At 41.0% G+C, this 24,859-nt stretch overlaps 1 protein-coding gene across 5 annotated transcripts in view; it reads right to left on the bottom strand.

Annotated features, from left to right (window-relative positions):
• The window catches only part of AP4S1 (adaptor related protein complex 4 subunit sigma 1), a 48,898-nt gene that overhangs the window by 2,262 nt on the left and 21,777 nt on the right, over positions 1 to 24,859 (bottom strand). The window contains exons 2-6 of one of the 5 annotated variants that reach the window (XM_034648519.1): positions 19,059 to 19,272; positions 16,325 to 16,411; positions 15,205 to 15,273; positions 9,192 to 9,273; positions 2 to 4,747 (exon numbers count right to left, since the gene is read on the bottom strand). In XM_034648519.1, coding sequence (XP_034504410.1) covers positions 9,196 to 9,273; positions 15,205 to 15,273; positions 16,325 to 16,411; positions 19,059 to 19,196 — 372 coding nt within the window. In that variant the 5' untranslated portion in view covers positions 19,197 to 19,272 and the 3' untranslated portion in view covers positions 2 to 4,747; positions 9,192 to 9,195. Of the gene's footprint in view, position 1; positions 4,748 to 6,491; positions 6,851 to 9,191; positions 9,274 to 15,204; positions 15,274 to 16,324; positions 16,412 to 19,058; positions 19,273 to 24,859 lie in introns of those variants that run through there. The other 4 variants (XM_034648520.1, XM_034648518.1, XM_011224045.3 and 1 more) reach the window with 4 other exon arrangements.

Genomic DNA, 24,859 nt, shown 5'->3' with positions numbered 1-24,859 from the left:
GAGTTACAAAAATGTTAACATGTAACATTAAATAATAACTTATGACTTAGCCTATAATTTTTCCCACGTAAATTTGTCTAAGCATGAACGTGTATTTGGTTTTGTTTTTTTTACAGAACTTCTGAAATTAGATGTAAAATTTGTGTCCATGTTAGAAATAATTACCTTCATGTACACATAACACCTAGTTTCACCTTGGTTAAGTTAACTGGCCAGTAGACACAGAAATAGAATAGCTACTATACCTTTTAGCCGGAGGGAAAGCGACTCTACAAAGGACTAGAGAAAAAGCTAGTGACACTGGCAAGAGCATACCTGACAAGAACAGTGTTGTCTTTCCAGACACTAATAACATCAACAGTAATAGCCACAATGTTTCAGGCATTGTGTTGAGTGTTTTACATAAGTTTTTCAGTCTTCTCTACAACCCCGTGATATAAATGTTACATATTATTCTAATTTCACACGGGAGCAAACAGGTTCAAAGCCATTGTCCAAGGTCACGTGGCTGATAATTGCCAGAGCTGGAATTTAAGCCCACAGCTTTGGCTTGATGGTTCTACTTCCAGACTTCTCAGGAGGGGCCTGCAGCTACTGAGTATACACCCTCCCTCAGCCCTCAAACCTCCATCCCAAACCAAATGCCTACACAAAACCTCACGTCTTAAGCTATGTTTTCTCTCAGACTGAAGAAAAAAATCACCGAGTAGATATGAATGAAGAAGGCAAGGCAATGCTAATTCCCAAGTAGATAAAAATTCTGAGATTCATGAGAGTATCTTGCATGAATGAACAGTTCTAAAAATACTCATTTGAGGATTATGGAGCCCCTTCAGTGTACTAATGTTCCTAGTGGAAAGTTAGTATAAGGCATGGGGGAAGATAAAAATGTTGTTAGACTAGGAGGTCTAGCTGATTGGAAAGAGCCAAATTCTTCCCCCTCAGGAGCCCCTTCAGAAGACTTGTCTTTTGTGAAAGGAGAAGGGGAACTAGAATGAGATGATGACAATATTGAATGCTTCTGAATTCTACACTTTCATAGCTTATTTCCATCTCTATTTAAAGAAAATGGTTCTGGTCTGTTTGAAAAAAAAAAACCAGCTGATTGAAACAGATTGTTTCAAATAGACAAACTTCAACAAATGAGTGAGTGACTTAAATGCACTAGGGAAGTTCATAATTAATAGTGAATCTTTGTGAAGTGACTTGTTACCACCTGATTTTTTTCAATAATTCCAGATGTTCAAGTCTATATTGTATTTGTTTAGTGAAGTACGTCTGTAGAAAATGAGACAACCCTGTGAATGACTTTTAGGTTTCTATTAGGCTCTGCATTAATATCTCATTAAGTTCTGTGCAAATAGTCCTCTAGCAGAATAAACTGTTTTTCAGGAGCCCATGGGAACTGTCCTTAAGTGACCCAGAAAAGGAAAAAAAAAAAAAAAAGAAAACTTTTACTCTGATACACCAATTAATAATGTCTTCCAATTATATAGATGATTTCTTTGTCCATGACCAAATTGGGACTGGAATATTAGGCCCTTGACTCAGTCAGACCCAGAAGCCAGAACTGAGAAGCCAAACAAAGTGGAAATGTCAACTGGGTACAAAGAAGCGGAGTTGGGAAGAACAGGTGGCTGCATGAAGAATGGCCTGCAGAACCCCCCCTGGCATGTTCACTAAGGGCAATGAAAGCCTTGGTGTGTTGAAAATGCCAACTCATCTAAGATGATTTTCTTGGAGAGAGAAGATGTAATTTTTATCCATTCTGTTGGAATTGGTTCAGGGATTAAGCTGCTCTGAAGACTGTGGCAAGTAGATGATCTAAAATTCAGATGTCTCCTTGAGCAAGAGGCCAGTTTTGAAATTCATATTAGAATTTGCTGCTAAATCATATCAGCCACTGACATCCTCACCTTGTAAGGACAAGGTCTCGCAGCAAGTCTGAATTTCCCAACATCCTAGAAACATGAGTTGCTGAGTAAGGTCATTCTGTACTGTGGGCATGTGACTGCCCCTCTGAGTAGCTGATTCAAACCCTTAATAACCATGTAGCTTTCTGGCACTATATAGGGAAACCACAGACCAAATCCAAAGTGAGGCAAACTCCTGAAAGCTGATTTCCCCCTGGAATCATGTGACTCCTTTAAAAGAAGAATCCAGCTGTTGTTTACATCTTGATTTGGTTTATAAGCAACTTGTGCACACTGGTGAAGCCAAGAGTAATGGCATTTGGGCTACATGTCAGGGACCAAAAAAATGCCGTATATGCAAAGCCCCATGGCAATAAACAGGCAAACATGCTTCAACCCTGACATCTGGAATAGGATGAAGCAAGAAACGTCCAGGCTGTTGGTCTATTAATGTGGTAAGCTAAGAATGACTATGTCAAGAGGGTCCTACCTTTGGGTTATACTGAACTTGACTGACTTAAAGATCGTTAAGGCAACTTGGGCACCCTATGGTTGGAACTGATACAAACTATAGACAGCGTCTCAGAAAGCCCCCCTTTTCTCCCAGTCCTGAAACCCAAGAGCCTTTCTGAATTGCTATGTAATGTGAATTGAAGCTGAGCATCTCAGGACCCCAGTAATGCTAGTGCCACTTGAAACCAATTTTTTAATTAAAGTGCTTGAAATATTTCTGGTTCCTACATTGGAATTTTGGTCTCTGGATCATAAATCCCTTTTTCAATATTGTATTTTAATACCCCTGTGATGGTCTAGTTATCCTTAAATAAGAGAATATTGAGCAGCATACATTTGAATGGGACCTTAAAAGCAATTTCCAGGCACAGCCCAGCCTAGAAACTAAAATTTCTAACTCAAGATTTTGGTCTCAGATCCCTTGTCTTCTTTTTTGATTTATTTTTCTTTTTTAAGATCCTACCTAAGCCAAGTTCTAGATAAACTAAGGGGGGGTGGGGAAAAACTTGCTCTCATATTTATACTTTAATTCAGTTTGCCATGAAATCAGATAAAATGTGAAGGGCCTTTGTGTTCACATTTCCCCGATTTTCCCCAGAAAATCGACTACTCCTGTATAGAAGACTACCCCCATGAATACCGTGCGCAGTCCCGGGTATACTCTCCTCGTAATACAGTCTGCTGTCTACTTTTAGGCTTGGTATTGCCCCTTGTTAATTAGGCCACTGAAAAGGAGCTTATCTTTTTTTTTTTTTTAATGAGTTTTCCCTTAAAGGCCCATTCGTATTCTGAGAGCAACAAGACAGCCAGGTGTAATTTTTTTAAGTTAATACAGATTTATGTAAAATTACACAAGTATGAAAGCATCGGGTCAAATGAGCGTATCAGTTTCTCTGGCTTTTCTCCTCTGTTGCTCCTCCTAATTTGCTGTCACTATTCCTAAGTAAAACAAACAGAACCTGGAAGCATGGAGCGAAAGGAGTGAGTGTCAGGCAGAGGGACCTGGCGGGGAGGGGAGGAGTGGATGCTTATGACACCTACAGGATGCGGTTCAAGGAAATACCGAGACGACAAAGGCCAGCGAGAACCAGAGAAGCCCAGAAGGCAGGACTGTTCAATCTGGAACCTTCACATCCCTTTCCCAGGTAAATGGCTGACTCCCTCGGGGACTGTTCATAATCCTCAGACTCTTCACTCATGACAGCACTGAGCGCAGTTCTCATGCTGAGATGGTTTTGTTCCCCTTGCCTCTCAGTGCCTGCCCTTTCCAAAGACTGCACAAGCTGCATGGGCCAGCTCTCACCCTTTGCAGCCCTGCTTTCAGTCTACATATTTTAAAAAATACGTTTAGAAATTAGAAAAGGATGTTTAGAAATTACTAAATGTGGGGGTGCCTGGGTGGCTTAGTCAGTTGGGTGTCCAACTCTTGATCTCAGCTCAGGTCTTGATCTCAGGGTGGTGAGTTCAAGCTCCGCATTGGGCTCCAAGCTGGTCGTGGAGCCTACTTGAAAAAAAACTAAATGTGAACTCCACTTTTGGAGAGCATGGTCTTATCAAGACCTTCAGATACTCTCTTTCATCAAATCTGACTCCTCCAACCAAAGTCTAGTGTTTTCTACTTGAGGAAAAACTTCGACAACACCAAGGTAGCATGGTGACAAGCACTTTACAAATGTTTTGTTAGAAACTAAATTGCCACAATCTACTCCAGATAATAACACATTTTAAATAAACATGTCTAATTAAATCTTAGATCTAATTTTATTTTATTTTTTTTAGATTCTATTTATTTGACAGAGAGCACAAGCTGGGGGGAGCAGCAGGCAGAGGGAGAAGCAGGGTCCCCGCTGAAAAGGGAGCCTGATACAGGGCTGGGTCCCAGGACCCTGGGATCACGACCTGAGCTGAAGGCAGATGCTCAACTGACTGAGCCACCCAAGCAGGCACCCCTGTATCTAACTTAATAGCTCTGGAAACCCAGAGACTGGTACAAGCTTCAGCCTTGTCATCTAAAAAATGAGGTTTTAACCTGCCGATGGTGCAGTTTTCTTCTAGCTTTAAAGTACTCAAATCCTGTGATTCTAAATAACTTTCAGGGAGAGGGGACCTAGTTTACTCTTATCTGACATTATCAAGTCATTCCTGAGGTAATCACATACTCCATCATACCTCAAAAGAAATCCTTTGGTAATGACTTCATTATTGTGACCTTTTTGAGAGAACATGGAGATAATTTCAGTTTATTTAGAAGCTGCCACTTCGGTGTTGGATGGCTTCCCTGGAGAAATTCTTTGTTCTTCTTGCCAGTATTTCCATAGCCCCTAGTTGAACAAATACTTCTGTGATTTCTCATTAAGTCAGTGTGAAGTTAGCTCCTATTCTGGTTTCCGGACCTTTAAGGTGTTTGGGATTTTAGGATAGTAATGAAGGAAGGAGAGGTTGATGCCCCATGGTGGGCTCTGGGTCCTGATCAGGGCCTGACTGCAAATCTCAGTGGTGCTGAGTACTGTTGCCTGGGTGCCTTCGTCCCTCCAGAGAGCACCATGGTAGACAACTAGCTGAATCACAGAGAGTGTCAGCAGCAACAGAGGCCCTTCCTTCTCCCCCACCTTCAACTACAATAAAGAGGTACTTCCACATCAAGCACATGAGCTTTAAGGTTCTAGAATTAATTGCTCAGGCTTTTGGGTTTTAAGAACTTAGAAAATAAAAACATGAGTGTTCTAAAGATTTATGTAAAGGATTTTGGAATCAAAATCTTCTGGATTCTAGGCCTACCCTATATTTGTGGGATAGGTGGCCCTGGAATATAAAGAGGGATTCTAGCCTGTTCATGCTTTTTTCTCCATGTGTGTATGTGGGCTACCATCCCAGGCTCCCTGTCATTCCTGCCCCCAGTCATGGGGAGAGGTCTGTACAGGACCTACCCAGCAGTAGGCCCTGGTATATGGTCACCCAGTGAATTCTGGGGACCCAGGTAGCTGGAGAGTGGTCAAGAAGTGGACTGGGTCCCTGCAGGCTCCGGGTAAGAATCCTCATCCCATGGAGAGGGCAGGGCTGCTGCTGAAGGAGAGCCAATGGGGCCCCCTCAGGCCCAGGGCCCAGGGCCCAGGAAAGGGACCCTAGTTGTCCAAATCTAAAGGTAGTACTGCTGGATTCCACTCCAGCCCAAACAAACCAAGTCTTTAAGCCACTGTATAGGCACCAAATACCAAAAAGGCAGTTAAGTTTTCTGCATATTCACACATTAGTAGGTGTGTACCGAGCTGAGGAGGAGGTAGCCGTCTCTCCCATAGTGCTGCTCACTGGTGCCGTTTCCCTGACTGTTTAGCAGAGGGGGTGGAGACAGCTCCTTTGAATTATGAACTGTCTGGAGAATTCAGCAAATCTGGGGCTACAGAGCTGAACACATTTTGGGAAGCTCATTAGTTGATTCCTAAAAACCATTTTAATTCATGAAATCTGAAGTCTTTTTTTTTTTTTTAAGATTTTAAAAAATTATTGTTTTAAGTACAATCTACCCCCCAACGTGGGGCTCAGACTCACGATCTCAAGATCAAGAGTCACGTGCTCGAACGACTGAGCCAGCCAGGCACTCCCAGAACTTGAAATCTTAAATACGTCTACTAAAGTGTGTGATAGGGCAAACCTTCCCTGTGGAAGCAGGGCCACAGGAGTCCTCAGGCAACATTTCAGCCCAGCGGGTAGACCAGAACGTGAAAAGTGTACAGGAACTTATGCACTGGGCACGTGAATGATTCAGGTCACTGACATGCTTGGTCCCAAGGGTCTGCCCCACCTGACACTAACTGCAACACAGAGTTGCCACTTAGTAGAAGCATTTTCAAGAAGCCAGAATTTCTGTCCTAATTTCTTGTGCTTGGGTCATTTCTTTTCTTTTCTTTTTTTTTAAGACTTATTTATTCTAGAGAGAGAATGAGTACGAGAGGAGGGACAGAATGAGAGAGAGATGGGAAGCAGACTCCCTACTGAGCACGGAGCCCAGTGCAATGTGGGGCTCAGGGCTCGATTCCAGAAACCTGACATCATGACCTGAGCCGAAACCAAGAGTCAGACACTGACTGAACCAACTGAGCCACCCGGGCTCCCAGGTCATGTCTTTTTAAAATCCCATCTGTCTTTCTCTGTGATGTCAGTCTTACTAACAGTAGAACAAGCCCATTCTAAGTGCTTGTATATAAATGGTGTGTTTTATTTCTCCAAATCTAACCATGTGGACTCTGCAAAGCTGCCCCATTCTTAGAATGCTTCAGGGGAGTGAAGCTTCTGACAAAAAGATGGCAAGTAAAGGGCTTCTTGGGAATTCCATGAGGTTTTGACTTCCATCCTCCTGGTGCTGCACAAAAGCCAAGTCTTAAAGCATGTCTACTCCATGTGGGTGGACAAGGAAGGCCTTCTTAAGCCTGAGCAAACACAAAGATAGGTGTTGTGAGTGTTGGGAGAACCAGCTCCAGGTTGCAATTCTGTCAGTTGCTTGTTTTCAGCCTTTCAAGGCCGGGGAGGCTTTCCTGGCTGTGCAGCCCTGAACAATGTTAGTGGCTTCCGCGGACTGTGCGGGCTGCCAAGGATGTGCTCTCAGGACGGGGATGGAGAACATTTCTGGCCCTACACAGAGGGGGTGGGAAACTGAGGCTGCACTCTAAAAGGCTCCCTCGTCTGACTATGATGCAATTGGTGTAGAGCGGTCCTTCCTAGACACGTGATAGTTAGAACTGTGTATGAGGCAGAGTAAAGGCGGGGGTTTAATCTGATTGTCTTCAGATGGCTAAGGGTGGAAACATTTTAAGAATCTTAATAGAAGAGAGGGTACCTCATAGCCTAGCTGCCCCGCCACCTGCTCCACTTTTAGGCCACTGGAGCTCCTGTGAAATTATGCCTAGAGCGAAGGCGTACACTTTGGGGTCTGGGCAGATTCCGTTTCCTTCTCTAAATGATGCAAAATTCCTAATCTGTCAGGTGGATACACCTAAGCAATTCCGAAGGACAGTCAATCTAGAGGCACACCTGAAACTAACATAGTACATTAACTGTACTTCAATTAAAAAAAATAAGTTAGAAAAAAAATAGGAAGGAAAGGCAAAAACAAAACTAAGTAAAATAAAGGGAAAAGATACAAACTGTGTGCCTCAGTGTGAAATTTAAATTCGAACAAGAATGCTGGAGCTCAGGGCACCCGGCTGGCTCAGTTGGAAGAACTCTTGATATCGGGGTTGTGAGTTTGAGCCCCATGTTGGGTGTGGAGATTATTTAAAAATAGAATCTTAAAAAAAAAAAAAAAAGAATGCTGGAGATCCCTACTTGGACCTATGCTATACACCAGAGGGCTATAAAGACAAACCCATCTCTACTTCTAATAAGCATCCAGTCAATATATAAGACACGTCAGTATAACTAGTTCAGCTATAATATATACCCTGTTATAACTGATTCACTGTAATTCTCTGAACTTTTAGACTAGTTAGAGTCTCTTTTCCCTATTCTAGGTGTAAGGTAACTCAGCTCAATTACTTAGAGTCATGGCAACATCAAATATTAAGACTGAGAGGGTGTTAAAGCTCTTCTAGCCTAATTTTACTGTTTTGAGATGAAGGGGTTATGTGTCTGGTCCAACACCTACAGTTTGTGGCAGGTTCAAAAACAGAACTTGGGTTTCTGTACTCCTAGTGAAGTGTCTAACAGCTTTTCCTATCTTCCTGATGACTTTTTAAATCAAAAGGCATTTTTTTATTCCCCTGTACAAGAGGAGATTTATTTTGAATTGCTTTGAAGGGCTTAGTTAAAGTGGAATGTAACATGCTGAATAAAAATACACCTTAATAGACAGCCTGGTCTTGAGTGTCCTAGGTCAAAGGGATCATATATTTAGGTCACTCACCACTAGAGGGCACTCAGATTTTCCCAGTTAATTTAAAAAGGCATCCAGATACAGTCTGTAAATGGAGTTTATCAACATGATGACATTTTCTATCAATAGTAAAAGCTAAATGGCCATTTCCCCCAGATATACTGATGTCTAATGTACATATACATATGTAGAAACATGTTATAATTAATACATATTTGTTATATTTGTTTCTATTTTAGATGTAAGCCTGATGTTTTCCCAAAGGGCTCATTTATGGCTTTCAAGCAGCTTTTTGAAGTAAAACTTAACTTTTTTAAAAGTCAACTTGCCTCCAGAGCGCTCATGCAAAGCCCAGTGGGCCCCTGCCAAAATCCACAGGCCTACAGTACTGGAAGCAAATAATGTTTGTTGGGTGGGGTGGGGGGGGGGACTTGCAGACTTTGATTTAAAAGGGAGAAGAAAGAGAAGAAAAAGAGAGCTTTCTCTGCTATAACAGTAAATGAATACAAGCCAGGCAATTTTTTAACCCTCCAGTTTACCATCCTTGAAGGCCTTATTCTGATCATGTGAGGGATTTCTGGAGATTTAGACCTGGAGCCATGAAAATCCATTCTCTCTAGGAGGACCAAGCACTTTCTGGCTGTGTTATTCCAATTCTGTAAAGGTCTATTCTATATACTTAAAAGAAGTTACATTTTTATACCAGTTATTATCAACTACGACCATAGCATTGCCCTGTCTGAAAAATATAAGAATCTTAAGAATCATCTTTGTAAAAAAGAGCAGGGGTGTTTCTGCAAAGCTCCTGCACTTCTGACTGTCTCGTCGGTTGTTGACGGAAAATTAGCATTCTGGATTCTGGATTCTGCTGCATTGTTTTCCTGCCCTGTGGCACTCACCTGATCAGGACGAGCCTGTACTTTGCCAAGAACTGAGGAAAACCTGGCTCACAGCTTTGAAAAAGGATACATCTAATTCACTCTGGAAAAGAGAAAAAAGTACAAGGATGAGAATGAGACATTGGGACACGGGCTCTTAGCAGAGTTAGCAGCTGTCTAGCTGCAAACTTGGGAGCAGGTCAGGGAGGCAGCTCTGTACATAGAAGTCTGAGCAGGAAGGCCCTGAATCTGGGACTGTGCTTTTTATTTATTTATTTTTTAAAGATTTATTTATGAGAGAGGGGAAGAGAGCACACATGCACACACATGGGAGGGGGAGAGGCAGAGGGAGAGAATCTCAAGCAGATTCTGCACTGAGTGTGGAGCCTGATGCGGGCTTGATCTCACAACCCTGAGATCAGGACCTGAGCAGAAACCAGGGGTCGGGCACTTAACCCGCTGCGCCACCCAGGTGCTCCCTGGACTGTGCTTTTTAAAAAAATAGGTTGCAGTTTGAAGGAATTTTGCCAACCAGAACAATTCATCCTTAGAACATAGAGGGAATAGACTGACTCAATCTTTACAGATGATAGCTAATTTAATACGTGTATCAAAAATCTTAATAATATGCATGCCCTTTGAATCCATCAATTTTACGTAAATTCTAGAAGTTTACCCTGAGGAAATAATTAGATAACAGCACAACAACGTGTGATAGGATGTTCAGGGTAATGCTGTTTATAGTAGCAAATTATTGAAAATGAGCTAAGTATCTATCAAGGGGGGACTAGTTTTAAATAAATTATTGCAGACCCACAAATGAGGATATAGATATAGATAGCCATTGTTAAGTAAAAGAGAAAGTTTTAACACAGGATATACCGTATTATCCCATGCATACATGGGATGTATGATGTAGAGATGGCTACAGGTATAGTTAGAGACCGATACGGAAAGTCTAAAAGGAAATGTACCTACTGGCTTATTTTGTAAGTCACCTGCTTACTCATCATCTTCTCCCCTTTCTTTTTGTTTCCATGTATTTTTAATTTTTTTCAATGATCAGAGATGTTTATATCATAAAAAAAATTACAGAGGGAGAAGTACTAAACAGAGTTCAGTTCATATCTGAAGGGACGTAAGGTTTGTCCAGTGAAGCCGCGACAAACCCGGTCCTCGGCAGTAACCGTCCTCTCTTGCAAAACTGCCCCCGGGGAGCGAACTGGGTTGGCTTTTTGTTTTGAAATGTGATGCTGAGATGCTTCTTCCAGCCCAGACAGCATGAGACTGATCTCTGAATTTAAGATTTGGAAACTAAGATTAAAAATAGTATCAGAAAGAATGTTTAAAACTCACAGACCCCAAAATAAATCTTAGATGACAAGGCATTCTCCGAGTGGGACAGATGCTATTTTCTTTGCTGTAGTACTCTCATCCCTCTTCTTTTCTCTCCTTTTTGCTCCTGTCATCCTAAACTGAGCCATCTCACAGCACTGCTGGAGTCCTGTGTAGTCACCAGTTTAAATTAAATGCTAATCTTTACTTCTATGGTTTATGTGGTCACTGACTCTCTCCCCAGAATTACAGCAAGAATTCAGCAACATGCTATTTCTTCTCAGTCACCAAATATAATAATCATAATTTAAAAAACCTTAGCAATGATAGTGCTTGTACTCACTCATGATTATCCGAGGTTTAAAATATTGCTTTTTTGGGAAATGTTATTCTTCTTGATAGGTGTTCCCTTAAAATGGCTACTCATGGCCAGCTCGGAATCACAGACCCTGACCTGCAAACCAGTCTGTCTTAAGAGAGTGGTCACTGCGATTAAGCAGGAGCCAGAGCTGCGCTGTCTCATATGGGAACTGCGAGCATCAGCTGGCAAATCAAATGAATTAAGATTAAATTCCTCATTTCCTCCTTTATACTAATCACATTTCCAGTTCTGAGCAGCCACGTGTGGCTAGTGCCTACTGTACTGGATGGCACAGGTACAGAACATTTCTGCAGCAGCAGAAAGTTCTATTGGACAGTGCTGAGTTATGGCACTCTCTCCAAGCAATCAATACACAGATGGACTTGAAAGCCAGCCTTATTGTCCCCTGACCCCTCAAGGCCAGTCTCTGGAATGGCCTGACCTTGCCCCCTCTTCTAGCTACAGAGGGCACTAATTTCTTCCAAGCTAGATGCACAACCATCTCGCAGGCCATGAGGCAGCTTCTCAGCTTTCCTCATGCATTTAGTCAGTGGGTCTCAAATCTAAGCACACATCAGAATCATCCAGAAGGCTTGTTAATATATTCACAGATTGCTTAACCTCAACTCAGAGTTTCTGATTCAATAGTCTGGGGTGGACCCACAATTTGTATTTTTTTTTTTTAAGATTTATTTGAGAGAGAGAGAGCGTGCACGCACGCGTGCACAAGCAGGGGGAGGGACAGAGGGAGAGGGAGAAGCGGCTCCCCACTGAGCAGGGAGCCTAATACAGGACTCCATTCAAGGACCCTGGGACCATGACCTAAGCTGAAGGCAGACACAACCAATTGAGCCACCCAGGCACCCCCCCAACAATCTGTATTTTTTAACAAGTTCCCAGGTGATGTTTATGTTGCTGGTCCAGGAACCACACTTTGAGAACCACTGTACTAAAGCAATGAAGGCTGGCTAGCGGATGGTTCCACGCCAGGAGTCTGCCAAACTTTACTTCATGTATTAGGAGTTAGGTTGAAGATATAACTTCTTCTTAACCTGAGTTTTGCCCTTAGCATAGGTGAATACTGAGTGCACTTAATATTACTAATGATAGAGCACATTCCATTCACTGTCTCGAGATGAAGCAACTTGAAATAGTTCCCTCCTAATCCTTTTATTTAAAAGCAAAAAAAAGGGGCGCCTGGGTGGCACAGCGGTTAAGCGTCTGCCTTCGGCTCAGGGCGTGATCCTGGCGTTACGGGATCGAGCCCCACATCGGGCTCCTCTGCTATGAGCCTGCTTCTTCCTCTCCCACTCCCCCTGCTTGTGTTCCCTCTCTCGCTGGCTGTCTCTATCTCTGTCGAATGAATAAATAAAATCTTTAAAAAAAAATAAAAAAAAAATAAAAGCAAAACAAAAGAAGCAAAACTTTGAAAACTCAGTTTGTGCCACTACTACCGCTCAAGAATGTCTAACCAAGGTTTAGGAAGGCCTATGGGAGCAGAGTAAAACATCTTCACTGATTCTGTTTTAAAAGAATATTGGATTTCAAGCTAACTACAAAGTTAATGTCATCAAGACAGTGTAGTACTGGCAGAAGGATAAATATATAGATCATTGGAACAGAACTGGAAGTCCAGAAATAAATCCTTATATTTATGGTCGACTGATTTTTTGACAGGGTTGCCAAGACGATTCAGCGGGGGGAAAGAATAGTCATTTCAACCTGTGGTGTTGGGACAATTGGATATCTACATACAAAGAAGGAAGTTAGACCCTACTTCACACCATATACAAAAATTACTTAAAATGGATCAAAGAACTAAATGTAGGAGTTAAAACTATAAAACTAAGAAGAAAGTAATGGAGTAAATCTTCATGACCTTGGGTTAGGCAAAGCCTTTTTAGACATGTCACCAAAAACATAAGCAACAAAAGAAAAAATAAATTGAACTTCATCAAAATTAAAAACTATCGTGATTCAAAGAACACTATCAAGAAAGTGAAAATTTCTCCCACTGAATGAGAGAAAAATTTTCAAATCATATCTGATAGGTATTTGTACTTGTATTGAATTAGTTCAATCAAAGACATTTGTTTTTCTATTCAATCAATTCAATCTGTATTCAGAATATAAAAAGAACTCTTAGAACTCAACAATAAATAGACAAATAATGCAACTGAAAAATGGACAAAGGATTTGAACAGGCATTTCTCCAAAGAAGATATACAAATGGCCAATAAACACATGAAAAGATGCTCAATATTTGTTATCCATCAATGAAATACAAATCAAAACCACACCTGACTGGCCTCTATACCACTTCATACCCACTAGGATGGCTATAGTCAGAAAGACAGATNGCAAAAAAAAGGGGCGCCTGGGTGGCACAGCGGTTAAGCGTCTGCCTTCGGCTCAGGGCGTGATCCTGGCGTTACGGGATCGAGCCCCACATCGGGCTCCTCTGCTATGAGCCTGCTTCTTCCTCTCCCACTCCCCCTGCTTGTGTTCCCTCTCTCGCTGGCTGTCTCTATCTCTGTCGAATGAATAAATAAAATCTTTAAAAAAAAAAAAAAAGACAGATAATAAAAAGTTTTGCCAAGAACATGGAGAAATTAGAACCCTCAAACACTGCTGATGAGAATTGAAATCACGCAGCCACGTTGGAAAAAACAGTTTGGTAGTGCATCAAAATGTTAAACATGGAATTAACCACATCACCTAGCAGTTCCACTCCTAGGTATATTATACCCAAGAAAACTGAAACTATGATGCCACACAAAAATGTTTACACATATGTTCAAAGTTGCATTATTCATAATAGCCAAAAAGTATCAATAACCCAAGTGTTCATCAACTAATGAACGGATAAACAATATGTGGTATATCCATATAGCGGAATATTATTTGGCAGTAAAAAGGAAAGAAGTACTGACACATGCTATAACATGAATGAATCTTGAAAACATTATGCTAAGTAAAAAAAAAGTCACAGAAGACCACATATTGTATAATTCTATATAAACAAAATATCTAGAACAGGCAAGCCTACAGAACAAAAAGTAGACTGGTGATTACCTAGGGCCTGGAGCAAGGGAGGGGGACCATTGGAAGGGAAATTCTAATAGCTATGGTGTTTGTTTGGGGTATGAAATATTCTTTTGTTGTTGTTGTTTTTTCCATTGTTAGGATTATTTTATTTTTATAAGTTTTTTTTTAAAAAAAACTTGTGTACTGGTGGCGCAGTCGTTAAGCGTTTGCCTTCGGCTCAGGGTGTGATCCCAGCGTTCTGGGATCGAGCCCCACATCAGGCTCCTCTGCTGGTAGCCTGCTTCTTCCTCTCCCACTCCCCCTGCTTGTGTTCCCTCTCTCGCTGGCTGTCTCTGTCAAATAAATAAATAAAATCTTAAAAAAAAAAAAAAAACCAAAAAACTTGTGTACTAATGTTACATGATGAGTAATTAACTTTACAAAGAGGATCATGATAGGAATAAAATTATTAAATATTAGTGTTGGAATAAGCACCTTCTCTAATATGTTAAGTCAAAATACTTATAGTGATTTCGTGATTTATGAAATATTCTAAAATTGACTTTGCTGGTGGCTGCACAACTGTGGGTAAATACTAAAACCTATACACGTTAAATGGGTGAGTGTCAGGGTATGTAAATTATTTTCAATACGGCTGGGTTTTTTTTGTTGTTTTGTTTTTTAGAAAGGGGGCTGTTCGGAGGTGCCTGGGTGGCTCAGTCGGTTAAGTGTCTGACTCCTGGTTTAGGTTCACATCATGATCTCAGGGTCGTGAGATCGAGCCCCATGTCAGGCTCTGCTTTCAGGGGGAGTCTGCTTGAGATTCTTTCCCTCTCCCTCAGCCCCTCTCCCCACTCTCACATGCACACCCTCTCTCTCTCTCAGATAAATAAATAAAATCTTTGAAAAGGGCGCTATTGGAAAGGAACTCATGTATTCCTTAAGGGGAGTTGTTTTTGACCATCAAAGCAAAGGTGTGGATGGAAACGATTCCTAAACTAAAAAGGTTCCTAGTGCCTTAGGAAGGGAAACAGAAAAAAAGAGAGAAAGTTAAAATAGCAAAGTCTCTTAATTAAAAGAAACGCATAAGAGGTTCTTAGGCTTATAGAACTGGTTCTTTATAAAGATCTAAGGCACACAGTGGTTTGTAACACTTTGGATGAGCCAGAAGGAAAGGTAAAGAAAATGTGGCATCATCTAAGTTTTAACTTTTACACATTAAAGCTCTATATGAACATGGGTTCTTGATATAGACCCATTTCTGGGAAATTGGGCAGAGGACAAAAGCCATTTTTTAGTCATTAGACTTACCACTCTGCTGAAGTACTCATCTAACACTTCCACAAAGTTATGGATGAATTCATAAATGGCCATCTCATTCTGAAATAAAAAAGGAAGGGCACAATTAGTTTTAGTATGGCCCGTGTGTAAATTAGACACTGAATATTAGACAAATATTCAGAATAGTTCTATGAGTCACTTGTTTGAAAGAAGCTTATCAATAGAGGGAAAGTCAAAAAGCTTAACCTCTAAGATTTCAGTCCCTAATGAACTTAGCTGGACTGAAACCAGAGCAAGTCTAGTGTTTATGGTTTTGAGCTCTGCCCCCCAACTTTATCATCAACTGGCTAAAACAATGTTTCAGGTGCTTCATGCCACCACTTTTCCATTTGAGAAGATGGGAAACTAGCTCCAGGTTTGGTTCATGGATAAAAGGACAATCAACTGGAATTCTGAAGCCTCTTAAATTAAACGCCTTTTCATGGATTCAATAGCCACAGGTTCTGTTGATATGGGACTGAGGTTTCTGAAAAGGTGAACTAAATCCGAGGAAATTCAATCACAACACAATCATATTTATAGTTTGCTCTGGCTTCTGATCTGTCAGCCTATATTTAATGCCACAACTGATTGGCCTCTACACCTGTCTAAGCTGCCCCCCCAAACAAGGAACACGGTCAAGACACCGGTATGGCCTAGGGTCGAGGAAAGCATTCCGTGGTTTTGTGCTTCTCCACAAGCTGCTCATCTAATCCAAGAAAAATCCTAGATATTTTTCTTCCACACGACTTTCCCTAGCCTTGATAGACACCAAGATCCTTTAAGAGTCAAGATAATTCTTAGATAGGCAAGTAGGGAAGAAAACGTCAATTTAAGGAGGAAGAAAATCAGACTGTCAGGGTGCTTAGGTGGGTCGGTTGAGTGTCTGCCTTTGGCTCAGGTCACGATCCCAGGGTTCTGGGATCAAGCCCCATGTTAGGCTCCTTGCTCGGTGAGGAGCCTGCTTTTCCCTCTTCCTCTGCCTCTCCCCCTGCTTGCTCTCTCTCTCTGTCAGATAAATAAATAAAATCTTTAAAAAAAATTTTTTTTTTAAATCAGACTGTCGTTCCTAATTTTTCTGCATTTTCCATAGGCTCCTCTATTACCTTACCTCAGTATCATTAACTCCAACCACAATGAAGAGAGCTGCATACTGTCGATAGATCAGCTTAAAATCCTTAAATTCGATGAAAGAGCACTAGAAAAAACACAATTAGATATTAATTCCTATGGTTGCCACGATTTCTTCAAAATGGCCTGCATAATTTCTAGGTTCTGATTTCAGTATCGGTCAACACATTCCTAGAAATATACGATGTTAAAATGTTACACAGTCTTGGTTGGTTGCCTGTTGGTTGCCTCCTCACAATATTCGGGGCCTACTTGAAAGCATCTCTAGTGAGAGGCAGAGAAGGGGTCTAGGAAAAAAGCCTTGAGCACCCACGTGGGTTCCCACCTGTACTCCTTCTCATTCCTTTGCTTCGCTCTCTATGGAAATCAGCAGGCAAAGGTACTGAATAATTTTAAACTGCCTCCAACACGAAAATAAGCCAACATGACAAAGAAGATTTTCTTCTTTTCATCTCCCCTAGGCTTTTCTGGAAGCAATTAGAGATTTAGTTTTGTACTATTTAATAGCTACTGAACAGCCAAATATACATCACATACACACATGCAAAAAGTATCCTGATTTCTTTTTCCTAGACCCATGAAAAGAATCAATATAGACTCTTATAAATTATTTAAAGGTTTGGCTTTTGTGGGGCAGATACTAGACAAAATCTCCCATTGTAAACATCGCTTCCTATGAATTAATAACTAGTTTACCACCACTGGCTGGTGGATAGGAACTCCCTTCCTATTCATCTCTCTCCTACAGCCATTGTACAAAGGGTACTGGGAAGGCACTGGGTAGACAGGAACTGGATAGCAGCCTAAAGGCGCAATGCTGCCCTTCCTTCGGACTTTCAGGGATGCTTGACCAAATGTGACTTCGCATGAACTGTATGGCTATTTGCACTGGGATGATTGCTCCTGGGTGCCCAGATGCACCTGGAGATGAAGCTGTGAGTTTTAATTATGAAATTTCTTCCATGGGAAAGCCATTTGACAATCTATAAAATGGGGGGATTTTAGGCTTTTATTTAAAATGAGGATAAAGGTAAGAAGTGCAGGACCACTCTGCAGCTTTTGGCTCACTGCAGAGCCAGTGTGATTTCTGCTCAGTTGGATCTTTCTTTCAAGGAAACACAACCTATCTGAAAGAACTGAAGAACATTTTTCAAAGTCTCTCAGGAGTTTCTGACCAAAAAAAAAAAAAAAAAAAAAAGTACCGAAACACCTTTGTGGATAAAATAAAAATGAAGCTGAGATTGTGTTACGTCAGTGCCTAATTATCCCAAAGCCCAGTGGGTTCCTTTTGAAATCTAAAATAATTCAGAGTGTGCCCGGGTGGCTCAGTCAGTTAAGCGTCTGCCTTCGGCTCAGGTCATGATCCCAGGGTCCTGGGATCAAGCCCCACATGGGGCTCCCTGCTCAGGGGAGTCTGCTCCCTCTGCCCCTCCCCCTCAGCTCATGCTCTCTCTCTCTCCCCCCCTTTCTCATTTTCTCTCTCTCAAGTAAATAAAGAAAATCTTTAAAAAAAAGAATTCAGAATGCTTCAGAAATATCTAACAATATATTCATTCCAAAGCATATATTTCGAAGGGTAAGGTATCAGTGAAGATGGTGTTTGAAATTGTGCAGTGCCTGCATTTCGCAGAAAGATTCAACAGGAATGCTTCTGGAGTTTATCTTTATTTAAAGTGCGTGGCTATTAACACAGCCCTTTAATAGTTCCTGTTTCCCTTTGACAACTATATGAAGCAATGTGTGCCATGGCAGGCCAAAGCTGTCATTCAAAGAGGACTCTGAGATGTTGAGACTGGAAAATTGATTTAGAAGCCAAGGGAAACACAGTTTCAACATGTAACTTCTGAGCACTGATGTACCTTAATATTGTAAGACCTAGCAGTAGTTCCCACAGGCAGCCTTTCTCATATGCTGTGAAATGGAGAACTGGCAAAATTAATGGGTGATTTAAACAAACTTTCTGATTTCGCTGCCGTTTGTTCAGTGATTTCCAACAGACTCTAAGTTTAGGACCCAGATCAAGTAATTCTCCAATTAAACCTCTTTGAAAAATAGACTCAGTTCCTAAAATTCCTATTTGTTATTATCTTAATGATTTTGCTTAACCTCAATTTTGACAGAATGGGTAGATTTGTTGTTTCATATGAGTTTTTAACTTCTACTTACCCCATCTACATAATAAAACAAGACAAGTTCAAATAAAATTTGTTTTGTTTTTTAAATCACTAGTTCTAGGATTATGCTGGTGTTAAGTTTACAAAAATGATAAGCAGAAAAAAACTACCCTCTCCATGAGAATCATGCTAGTATCTTCTGGCACAAAGTTGGTCTTGAGTGCTCACCTCTATAGCAGTCATCTGACCATCTCATGGCTTAAAGAGAGCCACCTGCTGGGGGCACCCCTAAGAGTTGTAAGGGCTAAACTCATATGGACAAAAAAAGAAGATACCCCTATTAGCTGGAATAAATTTGAGACAAATATGCTGACCTAAATAAGAACTCAAGGCTTTTCCTGGTTTTCCTTGTTTGTATTTTCCTTAAGGGGATATAAAGAGAGCTATGCTTCAGTCTTCATTTCACTTCATTTGTTATTTTCCCAAATAGCTGTTGAAAGAATGTAGTTCAAAGAAAATGATGATCCTTGAGACTCAGTAATAACAGATCTGCCATTGCCAAGCTGAATACGGCGATAAAAGAGAGAAACAGAAACTTACCTGTTCATTGGATCGGGAGAGACAGCTCTTTATGACTTCCGTTTCCAGAAGTGTACGCTTATTGATCTCCACATGTTCATAGTATTTAGAAAGTCGGGTCTGTCCTTGTTTGTTCACCATGAGGAAAAATTTTATCATTTTTTTTTCCTGGCCAGTATTTTTCCAGATAGTTCAAAAGTTATGCCAAGGGGTGCCTATAATTAGAAACTGAAAGCTGAAAGAACAAAAAGCTAAGATCAAAAATCTCAAATAATAATTTTAGATATGTTCTATAGATGAACCAGAACTAAATAAAATGTGATCTGATAATACTGGTCTTTACTCCTATGAATTAAATGAGGTTTTAATAAATAACTAAACATAAAATTTCATTAGTTACCTTCCAAAAAAAAAATTTTTTTTTTTTTTTTTTTTAAGTAGGCTCCATGCCCAGTGCAGAGCCTAATGTGGGGCTTGAACTTACGACCCTGAGATCAAGACCTGGGCTGAAATAAAGAGTAGGATGTTTGACTGAGCCATGTAGGTGCCCTTCTTCCAAAACATTTTTGAATTCTCCCAGTACTTCTACTCATATTTGTTTAACAGATTCATCATTTTTGTTGGGCGTCAACTATGTGTCAAGTACCAAGAGAATACAAAGATAAAGAAGTGGTGATTTCTTTCTTTCTTTTCTTTCTTTCTTTCTTTCCCTTTCTTTCTTTCCCTTTCTTTCTTTCTTTCTTTCTTTCTTTCTTTCTTTCTTTCTTTCTTTCTTTCCAATGTTTAGAACATTTTATTAAAGCAAAAATTGTTGGAATTAAGTGAAATAGAAAAACACAGTAAATATTTACAAAAACATTGATAACACCACTCAAGTCACACACAAAAATGCAGAAAGGTCTTAAAAAGTTCATAAGTTGAGGGGCACCTGGGTGGCTTAGTTGGTTGAGCACCTGACACTAGATTTCAGCTCATATCATGATCTCAGGATCGTGGGATCGAGCCCCCAGTCAGGCTCTGCACTCAGCGTGGAGTCTGCTTGAGATTCTCTCTCTCCTCTCCCTCTGCCCCTCCCCCTGCATCTGCTCTTTCTCAATATAAATAAGTAAATAAATAAATAATAAGATATTTTTAAGGAAAGTTTATAAGCTGAAAATTATGGAGATTTCCTAAAATGGATGTAAGTGCTCACTGCTGAGTATAGCGTTGATAGAAGACCTTTGAGTGAATGCTGTCCCCAGCTTTTCTGCAGTCCAGTGTTCCCTAGAAATTTGTTCTTTGGGAGATTCAGACTTGAAGACAGCCTGAGAGGACAAGTAAGAGTTGAGACAGTCACGTAACTTATGGTCTGATTTTCTTCATCCTATTGACTGTGTTGGGGTTATACATATACACAGCTGGGGTATTTTTCTTCAGCCTTTGCTAATATTCAAAAGGATATGAAGGATATGAGCAATTTCTCATTGCTTGAGCAAAAATTCAGCACATAAGAGGCGGAGTGGGGAGCATCTGTACTAGGACTATAAAGTTCTGTCTGGTGGAAAATTAGTAAGTAGTGATTTCTGATCTTTCTGACCTTCAACCCTAGCAAAGGTGCTGGATAGGTAAACAAACAACAGCAGTACAAGGAGATGAGTTGTAACCAGGACAGGTATAATACTTCTACGGGACACAGAAGGGAGGGATGAGGAACATCATGGGAGAGTTGGAAATGGCTTCCCAGAGGAGGGGCATTAAAGCGAGATCTTGAAGAATGATCCAGACAGAGAGACCCTGAGGCAGAGAAAATAGGGGTAGCTCTGGGAAGTTCACTGCAGACGCAGGTCAGAGGGGCAGGAACAATGGTTGCAGGAAATTGAGCTGCTCACATAACATAAAGTTGGCTTTAGAAGTCATCCTAAGGAGGGGCGCCTGGGAGGCTCAGCCAGTTGAGTGTCTGCCTTCGGCTCAGGTCATGATCCCAGGGTCCTGGGATTGAGCCCCGCTTCCAGCTCCCTGCTCAGTGGGGAGCCTGCTTCTCCCTCTCGCTCTACCTCTATGTTCTCTCTCTCTCAAACAAATAAAATCCTTAAAAAAAAAAAGTCATGCTAAGGAATATGAACTTTATTTTAGGAACAGTAGAGACAAGATCTACAGTGATGTTGTCTTCCTTCACTGCTGGAAGCAGTAGCAGTAATCTCCACTATTTGCCAAAGTCCCCCACCGAGACCCTCTAACCTGTCCTCTGGAAGGTCCTCTACCAAGCAATTTACATATATTACTTAATTCTCACAATTCTCTGAGGCAGCTACTTGTGTTATTCCCAGTCTAAGGCCAATCAAATTGAAGTTCAGGGATGTTAGGATCCCCAAAGTCTCTAGATTACCTGTGTCGGAAATGAGATGCAGCGCAGAAGCCAAGCACATGCCTGGACCCATGACACCCCCTAACTCGTCCTCATCACTCAAGGGTTCATGCTTGCAGTTTTATTTCTAACTCGGCTGTGCTAATCTCGTGTTCGGCCCTCCTGTACTTAGTTTACGTTTTGAAATGATCAATGCAGGAGAGCACAATGCTCTCAGTACGGGTCAGTACTTCTTTCATCAAGAGCATCGGAATGCCTCACTGACTCCCCTGACAACATCATATTCACGTTTTGTGATATCTATGAAAATTCAGTGCAAAAGACCAACATTAATAATGGTTCTTAAATGAACTTTTTTTTTTAAAGCTTTTATTTATTTATTTGAGAGAGAGACAGAGAGCGCGTGTGCACAAGTGGGGGAGTGCCACAGAGGGAGAGAGAAAGGGAGAAGCAGAGAAGGAGACTCTCCGCTGAGCAGGGAGCCTGATGCAGGACTCGATCCTAGGACCCTGGGATCACAACCTTAGCCTAAGGCAGACGCTTAAATGACTAGCCACCCAGGTGTCCCTCTTAAATGAACTTTTAAAATTTGGAATAATTTTACAGAAAAGTTGCAACAGATTACAGGATAATTCTTGGACTACATTTTGTATTATTCTTTGCCCTCCCAGTTCATCTCTTATTTCCTAAACCGTATCAGACAGGTGGTTATCTCACAACAATTCCAAACATGAAGAGCTAGAAAGAGCCAGGCCCATTCTGGCAAAGCCTGGGCTGCCGTGTTCATTCAGGGCACAGGACAGGATGTTATGTAGACCAGCTCAGTCGGGGACATGGCAGCTGTGCCATGGGGGAGGCCTGTGGTCATTCACTCCCTTTTCCAGGAAGATAAGCTCACTACTGTAGGTGGGATTGCAACATACTCTGTTTAGTCATTTGGTATTAAGTGCTGCTTTTATTCTCCTTACAAATTACTGCCGGTAAATTATGGCTGGAGACCAGTAAATTAAGTTACCATCCATTCATTCATTCCATTTTAGCAAAGTTATTTTAAAATGATCTTCACCAAAAGTTAGAAATTACAATCCTATGCTCTGGATTCCAACTGCCAGCTAGAAGAAAGAGATATTGTCTTGGGTGCCTGGGTGGCTCAGTTAGTTAGTGTTTGACTCCTGGTTTTGGCTCAGGTCATGACCTCAGGGCTCTGTCAGGGCTCCCTGCTCAGTGGGGAGTCTGCTTGTTTCCTTCCCCCTCAGCCCTCCCCCTACTCACTCACTCCCCTGTCTCTCTCTAAAATGAATAAATAAATCTTTAAAAAAAAAAAAAAAAGAAAGAAAAAGAAAAAGATATTGTCTCAAAGGTACTCATGGCCAAACCTTTGCTTTTAAATGCCCTGGCTGCGTGAAGTGGTAAAAGGAGATGTAAAATGGTCCCATTGAGATGTTACACCAAGGGATCAAACTGGTTTCCACCTTAGCAAGCATAGCATTCCTTCCCACTGACTTCAAGAGCAAGGGTGACAAACAAGGGCGTGTTGAACTGATACTCATTAGGATGCAAGCCTTGAAAATAGTAGCTGAAGGCATCTAAAGGCTTGAATACATCATCTTGTTTTTGCATGCTCATAAACAATTACACAATTTATAACTGTAGGATTACACAGTGGTAATAAAGTAGACCAGTAAAACTGTAAACTCTATTATAAAATATACAAGGCCGAAATATACGTGTGGAGACTCAGAGACGAGCACATGTTAGGGAACAGAAGATGACTGCTTTAAGCAACTATCCTGGGTACTAATCATCAGGGAGGAGAGAAATCAAATAATTATGAAACTGAGGTAGGGCAATAAGGGAAGAATATGCCTTGACAAGTGCTGGGAGTGGCCAGGGAGCAGGTAAGAACTTCCTTTGTTTATAAAACTCTTTGCATTCAACAACACACAGGGCTGAGGAAGATGTTTTGAACGCCAGGACCTAGGGGATTCCACACCCAAGAGCCTGTGTGAATCAAGGACAGATAAAGAAAGGAAATTTCACTAGGGGAAAGCCTTACACAAAGGATGCCAGGATGCCTAAAGGCCAGGATGAGGGGGTTTGGTATAGTCGTAGTAGAATATGAGCAGATCAATGTCCCAAGACCCTGTATGATACAAACTGCATGCCTAAAGAAAAGAAAGACTGGAATGATTGCAATGCATACTGAATTGGGTATGATTTTCATATTTCTGATGGTGTATTCTGAGACTGTCATCCAAAGATGACAAATAGATTTTAACTTGGGTGCCAACTGTGACTAACTGTATTTGCTGCTTTGAGCACCATGTTGGGAAGGATTCTGGAACTGTTCAGGTTCAAAGGGATGCCATGAATGATTAGTATGTCAGCCGCAGGTTAGGGAGCAGGGTGTGGCAACATATGCATCGTATATCCGTCATCCCTGATGTGCACGCCCTTCATTCTGCAGATGGGAAAATGGATAATCTGAGATGTAGAGTGAAGTCTTGAATTCTGGTCCCTTGACTCATAATCCGATGCTCTCTTTAACTCATCATATTGCCTCTTTGCCTTGCTCAGTGTATTAGTGTCATTAGATGTTCATTTAAGCTCACTAGGTAAGCATAAACTTCAGGTAGCTTGGGAACAATCAAGTCAATATTCTCTAACGCTGCTGCACATTTAATTTGGAGAATACCAAACAATACAATGCATGAAAACAGTCGAGTATGAAGTTTCTAGCAATCGAAGTGGTATTTGATGATGATTAATACCCTTTCAAGCTCTAAAGGCTTTTTATGTACCTCAGAATCAGATTATTGTAACACACACACACACACACACACACACACACACACACACGGAATATTAGACAAAAACATTTTTGGCCCCGTAAAAGTGAATGAAATCAAATCCTCCAAGTTAAGAAGCAAATTTCCACCAGGGAAACATAAAGTCCTCATGACAGTATAATAGTCAAAAGCATGAACTGGGGCTTGACTGTTAATTTTGTGATCCTTGCCAAGTTACTTAACCTTTTAGTACTCAGTCAAAGGTTCAATGGGAATGTAATAGATAGTACTTACCTTCTGGGTTGTAAGGATTAGAGGAGTTAGTATATGTAATGTTCTTAGAACTGGGTTTGGCAGTTGGCACATAGTGCGGGCTACAAAAGTGTTGGCGAAAGTCATTATGATAATATATCATGTTGTCTTCAGTGAAGTCTCCCTATCCCAGCTCCCTCTTGCTAATCATAAAGAACTAACTATCCTTTCTTTGAAGCCATTACTGTATCTTACAAAACTTGTCATCCTATGTAATGATAATTTGATTACATACTAAGCGCCCCTACAAGACCAGTGATTTTTACTTTTTTATCGTGACCCAGCACACAGGTACATATATATCTGATTCAGTGATATATGATGCTCACCAAACAATACCTACCCAGACCGTGTGTATTGTACTCTAGTGTTTTTTG

Source organism: Ailuropoda melanoleuca, chromosome 20 (genome assembly GCF_002007445.2).
Source record: "Ailuropoda melanoleuca isolate Jingjing chromosome 20, ASM200744v2, whole genome shotgun sequence".
Classification (NCBI taxonomy): domain Eukaryota; kingdom Metazoa; phylum Chordata; class Mammalia; order Carnivora; family Ursidae; genus Ailuropoda; species Ailuropoda melanoleuca.
The sequence above is the reverse complement of the archived record's forward strand: the minus strand, read 5'-3'. Positions and strand labels throughout refer to the sequence as shown.